Raw genomic sequence first — 7,608 nt, 5'->3', positions numbered from 1 at the left:
GGGTGCGCCAGCTGTCCGGGCTGGCGGGGAGGTGTGTATGGGGCGGTCCCTCCACCACGTACCCAGAGAGGCCAGGGCACCCCAGGATCGAGTAGGGCCAGGGGGCCTCGGGCGCAGCCAGCCGCTTCGTTCTCAAGGGTGGGACCTGCGAGGAAGGGGACCCGAGTGGTGGCAGGGGCGGCGGTGGGCCTGGCCGGGGCGGGGCTCACGTTACCTCGGACACCTTATGGCCCCTGCCGTACGTCTGGCTGCACTGCAGCAGCTGGGCCGCTAGATTGCAGTCCTTCCTATAGAGCTCCTAAAAGACAAGAGAAGCTGTTTTGCACAGGCTTGCCCCTCGCCAAGGTCGCTGCCACCCTGACCGGTGCCCAACGCGGAAACCGGCGGGCAGAGCCGGCTGTGCAGTGGGCAGCACGAGGACCCTCTCCGGGCTTCACGCTCTCGCCTGCAGAACGGGGGCCCCTGCTCTGACCTGGAGCCGCTGGTGCATGGAGGGCGCCCTCCCAGGCAGTCCCACCACTGACCCGGGTGGGAAGCTCCCACAGGGCGGGGGGCAGTGGGAGAAGAGGGCCCGCAATGTGCCCTGAAGTCCCAGAGGCCCCAGGCGTGGGCACCAGGCCCGGTCTCCCTGCCCGCGGCCTCTGAGTCCCTCCCAAGGGAACGCAGTGGAGAGCGCCGGTACCGGCGAGGGATGAGGAACGGGCCTGCCGCTCCCACGTCTCAGAGTGAGGCCTGCACACGGGCGTGGCTGCAGGGCTGGGCAAGGGTCAGGGCCAGTGGGGGGCAGAGGGCCTGTGTGGCCCCAGGTCTGGCCGGGGACCAGCTCAGCCTCCTGAGCTGAAAACAGATGCAAACAGTAGGAATCGAGGGGTTTTGGTTTCATCTTTGGAAAAATCTCTGTTGCGTGTGCCTGCCGCTGGGCCTTGGTTCCCACTGCCGGCCAGAGACCCTCTGCAGCCAGGGCTCTGACGGGGGCGGGAGGTCTGGGGTCCACCGATGGGCCCTGAGGTCCACCTGCTCCCATAGTCTCAAGTCAACCAGGCCCAGGCGTCCTGCAGCTCAGGTGAGCTGCTGAGGGCGTGGGCGCCCCTGCCGTCCCCCGACCCTGGTCCTGGAGGCTGCCGCCCCTCCACCTTCTGTACTGAGGCTGGTGCCCCGGCTTGGCCTGCACAGTGGAAGGAACCCGGGTCTCCCACTCCTTCAATGCATCCCTGAAAGGGTATAGTTGGTTGAGAGCTGAGAACTGGGCTCCTGTGAGGCCCCAGACTGGCTGCCGCTGGCATCAGAGGGCTGCAGGCACTGTCTGGCCAGCCCAGACCTGCCACCAAGTTGTTAACAGTCTTCTGAGAGCTGCCCCTCATCTCTGTGCACTCTTCCGCCATCTACCTGTGGCATCTCCACCTGGCTGTCCAGGGCCCGGCTCCAGCCCCACGCCTGCCACCCCTCCCAAGTCTCCCCCAGAAGGTCCCAGGTGGCTCCCTTCCAGCAGACTCTGACCCCTGCAGTTGGGCTGGACCCGTTTTTTCTTCTCATAACCCACATCCCAAATCGGTCAATCACTTTGGTTCCACCTTCAAAAAATAACCAGAATCCAAGCCCCCTGCTTCCCACCTCCCTGGCCGCCATCCTGGCCAAGCCACCGTCGTCTTTCTCCCAGACTGCTGTCTCATTGACCTTCCCGCTCATGGCTTTGTCCTCTATGGTCTGTCCTCAGCAGAGCAGCCACTGGAGCCCAGTAAGAGTTAAGTTCAGTCAGGCTACCCCTCTGTTCAAGAACCTTCAGTGGCTCCTTTCTTCACTCAAAAAGAAAACCCCCCCGATTCCTATCGAAGCCTATACAACGTGGCCTCCTGTTGTCCTTCTGATCTCAGACCCTCGGCCTCTCCTCCCCACAAGAGCCCCTTCTGGTCTCTTTGCTGGTGTTCAAGTTACTCAGACCCACCTTTGCCGCTGTGGCTCTTTCTGCCTGAGGAAGCGCCCTTCCCCGCTGTCCCAAGGCTGTAGCTCCCTCATCGCTTTCAGGTCTCAGCTCCAGCAGCCTCTTCCAGAAGCACCCGACTGAGATTCCCTAACCCTGCAACTGGCAACTCCCAGCACCATCCCCGGCTTTGTTTTTCTCTGCAGCATTTAGCACTTCTAAGCCACTACACAGCTGACATATCTATCCTGTTTACTGTCCGCCCTCCCCACTCCCCTGCTCAGATGTAAACTCCACGTGGGCAGGGCGCTTGCCTGTGTTGTTCACACGTATTCTCAGAGCCTCGTAGGGTCTGGCCCGGCGAGGAGCAGATGCTAATCAGTGAGTGTGTGCTCAGCTGACGGGTCTGTGGAGGGCAGCAGGGCCCTTCTCGCGGGACCCTGGAAGTCAGGACCCACGGGTAGCCACAGGACTCTGATGTCCACTGCGAGTGGCCGAAGGCAGGAGTCCTGAGTGGCCACGCCCCAACCCTGGGGTCAGGAAGCCCTGCCTTGACTGGGACAGCGTGGCCCCATGCTCCCTATCTCAAGTCCCATCTCCTTCCAGTAGAGGGTCTCGCGGGATGCAGTTTGTGAGGCAGCCCCCGTCCTTCCCCGACTGCCCAGGTACTCCGTGAGGTCCTGACCATCCCGTCTGTCCACCCGGCCCTGCGCCAGGGTCAGAATGGCCCAGCACTCACGTTGTCCTCCGATAGCTTGTCGATGGTCACCTTGGCCTCCAGCAGGTGGCTGTTGAGGGCGACGATCTCGTGGCTAAGCGCTCGTTTCTCTTCCTCATAGTGCTGGCCCTGCAGGTGGGGGGCAGGCAGAAGAGGGAGGTGCTCAGCAGCCAGCCAAGGCCTGGGGCCTCCTGGGTCCCCTCTCGCAGCCAATAATGAGGAGGCGTTTGGAGGCCAAGGCACGCAAGGGTCAGAGCACAGAGCAGCCCATGTTCCAGTCCCGCTCTGCCAGGGAGGAGCCAGACGGCCTTGGGCAAGTCACTGCCTCTCTGAGCTTCAGTCTCTCCTCTGCACCGTGGGGACAGTGATAGGTGAGTGCTGGAGAGCACTCAGTCGGGGCAGAGACAGGTGGGACTGGCCCAACCCCGGGGAGCAGGGAGCGGGCAGGGTGGAAACGAGGCCTTTGGCCCAGCTCCTCACGGGCAAGGGCATGACCACCAGGCCTGAGGTCCTCACCATGGTTCCAGAGCTGGGGGCCCAGGGCTGGGAGTGCTGGGGTGTGGGGGTGTGTGGCGTGCCCTCACCATGCGGTACAGCTTGTCCTCCAGCTCCTGGTTGATCCTTTGCAGCGCCATGTAGTTGCTCTGAATCCTGGAACGGAGGCCTTGAGGTCACTGCTGTGCCAGGCCTGACCCTCCCACAGCCCCTGTAGCCATACAGCCCGCTGAGGGCTGAGCACGGGCCCCACCCTGCTCTAACTGCTCCTGTGCTAGAAAGCATCTGATTGAAGCTAACTTGTTGCAACGTTTCCTGGGCCAGGGCCGAGCACCCCTGTAGATGAGAAAGGGAAGGCCTGTTATTCACAAGGGACTCTGTCGGGTCCTCACTCAGAGCCGGTTAACTCACGGTTTACACACAGTCCTTACAAGGCTGGCGAAAGGGTTTACAGTTCACTAGCAGTTTAGCAGGGGTCTAACCTTAAGACTGTGTGATGTGCCCTGGGGTGAGTGCTGGGGACACACAGTGAATGGGATACGGTTCTCCCTTGAAGAGGCCGAGACGGAGGCAGGTGTTGGGTGGGAAGCCGTTGCCGCCATGCGGTGTGACGGTGGAAGGGGCGGCGTCCATCCTCTTGACAACCTATGTGTAGTGTTACTGCCCCTGTCTTGCGAGTGGGGAAACTGAGGCTGGAGGTGCTTAAGTAGTAAGGGACAAACAGCCTCACTGCAAATCCAATGCTCTATAAACATTTAAAACAAACCAAGCCAACTGCAAAGTTTACGTTTTCTTTACATTCTTCCTAAAAGAAGCCTGGAAAGCGTGTAATATTTCTTAGAAGAATATCCATCTTACACGTGCAGCACGATGTTTACAGAAGTTTTGTTTTTAAGGGAGTCATTGCTCAGGGTCCCGCACACCTAGCCTGCTGTCACTGGCTGCTGTGCTGCTCAAGGGAACCGTCTCTAAATGCTGGTTCACCTCCAAGGCTGGACATCGTTTCCCGGTCAGAGACCTGGGCGACAGTGGCTGGGGTCTGGGTCTGGAGATGGCTGCTTCTGTGTCATGCTGCTGCCCCACCACATAAATGCAAGAGAAGGAATGAGCAGGGGACACAGAGGTGCCTGGGAAGAGCCTGTACCCGGCAGTAGCCAGCGCCAGTTCAGATCCTGGTTTGGCAGCTCTTGGCACAAAGCGCGACTCTTGTCAGAGCCGCCTGCCCTCGCTGAGCCTTGGACTCCCCGTGTACGAATGGGGTCACCAGCTCGGGTGGGAGACACGGCTCTGCTAGCGGCAGGTCGCCGGCCCCGCGCCCCGCCCCTCCCAGGCCCCGCCCCCTTACCTGCGCAGCTTCTCCGTGACCTTCTCCAGCTCCTCCTGCGCTCGGCGCAGCTCGATCTCCAGGTAGTGGCGGGTGGAGTCGAACTCGGTCTCGAGCTTCTCGAGCTTGTGCGTGGTGTAGGACAGCCGCTTGCGCAGCTCGCCCTTCTGCTCCTGCAGCGCGCTGCAACGACACGCGGCGGCGGGCCGGGCCGCGGCGCTGAGCTCGAGGCGCCGGTGGGTGCGCACGGGGTGCGCCCGGCCGCACCAACGCACGCGCACACGCACCACACGCACGCACACCGCCCAGCCCCCGCCCCGGGGGTCAGGGTCTCTGACCCTGAGCCAGTCTGGCACTGGTGGGGGCAAGTGCTTGGGGCGGCTTAAAGGACCCTAGTTTAAAGAGCACCCATCGGCACCCAGTCTCTCCGTCTGGGAGCCGACCTCCAGATGGCACCGCTTACAGGGTCCCCCACTTTTGCTCCTCCACAGCGCTGGCTGGGGACGCTGAGGCCCAGAGGCACTAGCGCCACACCCTAGACCAGGACTGTCTTCACCAAATCGACTCTGTGGTCCCAGCAGGCTGTGTGACCTCTGGGCCAGGGAGAGGATGAGCCTGGACGCCCCACGTCCAGGCAGCATCCGCCACAGCGGCCAGCTAGCTGCACAGAGCATCAGATACTCAGAAAACCACTGGCCTGCTCATGTCTCCCTTCCTCCAGGAAGCCTTCCAGGGCCAGGCTTGGCTCTTGAGGCACTATTTTCCCCACAGACTGAGGGCTCCTCTGGGACCCCGGGCCGCCGAGTTCCCATGCTTAGGAAACAGAAACGGGATGATTCACCCTCTGAGCCATATGCCATCAGTTCACATCAGCTACCGTTGGGCATAAGGCAGGAGGGACAGGTGTGGTGGCCACACCCAGGGGACTGGCCGTGAACTCCACCAGGGCAGGGGCCACACCCTCCTGTCGGCAGCCACCCAGTTCCCAGAGAGCACCTAACCACGGGCTGACCTGAGCCACCTTTCCCTTGACTGGCTGAGCACGCAGAAGGGGCCAAGGGGGAAGGACTCACCTTTAATAGCCGGGAGGGCTGATTTCTGCAGGGAAGGGATAGCGGCCCCGTGGGTGAGGGGCACCAGGGGAGTTCTGCTGGCTGTTAGCCACGAGCGAGGCTAAGGTTCAAGCTGCCGTTCAGTGCCCTGGGTGTGCGCTTTGCTCTGTCACTCCCTGCACTTTTCCCCTGTCAGTCACCCCCTACATTACAGTCACAACGAAGCCCAGAATGGTGCAGCCTGAAGGTGAACTCCATGGTGTCACGGGGTGGGCAGGGGCCCTGCCATCACACAGACCTGGCTGCTGGTCCCCGCCATGCACCCCGCCAGTCCACCTGCGACTGTCCCCATCTTGCCCTGGGGACACAAAGCCCTGGCTTCAGAGAGGTGTCCAGGTCGGAGTAGGGGCCCAACTGGGCCGACTGTTTGCTGGAGGAAGCCCAACACTCCTCAGGGGACCATTTGGAGCTAAGACCCTTGGGATGGTAACTTCTGGTGGGTTTGCTGTGGGCAAGCAGGAGGCTTCCTCCAGAGCCCAGGGTAGAGTGAGCTTCAGTCTCGGGCCCTGTCTGTAAACCACACGTGTTACCATAGGCGCACACCCAGAGAGCCCCGATTAAGCCTTCCTGGATTCCTGCCCAGGTCTACATTTTTAAAAATAAATAAAAAGAGGGCTTCCCTGGTGGCGCAGTGGTTGAGAGTCCGCCTGCCGATGCAGGGGACACGGGTTCGTGCCCCGGTCTGGGACGATCCCACATGCCGCGGGGTGGCTGGGCCCGTGAGCCATGGCCGCTGAGCCTGAGCGTCCCGAGCCTGTGCTCCGCAACGGGAGAGGCCACAACAGTGAGAGGCCGCGTACCGCAATAAATAAATAAATAAATAAATAAATAAATAAATAAAAAATAGTTGCCTACGTTTTGAGAACCTCAGAGAAGGGCGGGGTGGGTCCTCCCAAGAGTTGGTCCCCAAGGAAGATGCAGAGTGACAAGCAAGGAGGGAGACCAGTGGCAGAGTGCCCACCCATGGCTGTCAAGCAGGCCCTGCCGCTTCCTCCAGGCAGCACGCCTGACTGATTCACTCCAAGCCCCCTGCAGCTACAGGTCCCAGACTGCCCCTGGCCCAGGCCTTTCTCCCCAGAGGGCTGGCAAGCTTCCTGGGGGCTCTCCCATGTCACCCAGGGCCCCCTGCACACACGGGTCAGGCGTGGGAGTTGGGCGGCAGCCCCTGAAGTCAGTCATCCTGCAAGGGCTGCAGGTCACCCACAGCCCTCGGTCACAGGGTACAGGCGGGGTCCGCACCCTCGGGAAGAGGTGAGAGCACCTGTGGGGCCACCTGAGCCACCGCCCTCCCCCACCTTGGTCACCCGTCTGCAGCCACAGCTCGGACCCTGCCGTCAAGACCGTCCACCCCTGATGTGACCCAGCCGTATCCCCCTACGATGCATCCACCCGTCACCCTCCTTCCTTCCTTTCCTGCCCTGTTCCGCCATTCCCTGCACCTCACAGCACAAATGAGACAAACGTGGTCCCCGCCCCGCAGAGCTTATAGTCTCGAGGGGAGACAGACAGTGAACAAGGGAGCAGGTTCACCAACAAGGCACGTGTAGGAGGAAAACATGACAGGGCTGTGAGGTGGGCTCCGAGCAGAGCCAGAACCCGCCAGACGGGCATCTGAGCCGTGACCGCCCCTCGTGAGGCAGCCAGCTTCATCGAGCCGGCCCACCCCAGCCTCAGTTTACCCTTGGCCTCCGGATGGCCTTCCAGACATACTGGGCGGCTCTGTCCCACCACCCGTCAAGTACTGCTCTCACCTCCTGAGCCCCTCACACCCACCCACCCACCCCTCAGCCGCAGCCGGTCCAGCCCTGGGCTGGCACAGCCCCCAGCCCGCTTGCTGGAGGCACCTGGGCCCCGGCCCTGGACACGCCCCCCTGGTCCCTCGGTCACAGCAGCGCCAACCCTGGTGCCCCACCACGCCTTCCCCACCTCTGCCACTCCAGCTCCGTCGCCCAGGCTGATCCTCAGGGCCCTGCTTTACCCCTCGCCCCCTCCCCGCACACCTCAGGCCTAAGGTCCTCTGTGCGCAGCCACACACGAACCC

At 62.1% G+C, this 7,608-nt stretch overlaps 1 protein-coding gene across 2 annotated transcripts in view; it reads right to left on the bottom strand.

Annotated features, from left to right (window-relative positions):
* The window catches only part of BEGAIN (brain enriched guanylate kinase associated), a 30,623-nt gene that overhangs the window by 3,247 nt on the left and 19,768 nt on the right, over positions 1 to 7,608 (bottom strand). For both annotated transcript variants that reach the window (XM_007455635.1, XM_007455634.1), the window contains 4 exons: positions 4,477 to 4,638; positions 3,221 to 3,287; positions 2,658 to 2,765; positions 215 to 298 (listed from right to left, as the gene is read on the bottom strand). In XM_007455635.1, coding sequence (XP_007455697.1) covers positions 215 to 298; positions 2,658 to 2,765; positions 3,221 to 3,287; positions 4,477 to 4,638 — 421 coding nt within the window. The remainder of the gene's footprint in view (positions 1 to 214; positions 299 to 2,657; positions 2,766 to 3,220; positions 3,288 to 4,476; positions 4,639 to 7,608) is intronic.

The sequence above is a fragment of the Lipotes vexillifer genome, unplaced genomic scaffold (genome assembly GCF_000442215.2).
Source record: "Lipotes vexillifer unplaced genomic scaffold, Lipotes_vexillifer_v1.1 scaffold584, whole genome shotgun sequence".
In the NCBI taxonomy this organism is placed as follows: domain Eukaryota; kingdom Metazoa; phylum Chordata; class Mammalia; order Artiodactyla; family Lipotidae; genus Lipotes; species Lipotes vexillifer.
Note: the sequence above shows the minus strand (reverse complement) of the source record. Positions and strands in the feature narration are given on the sequence as shown.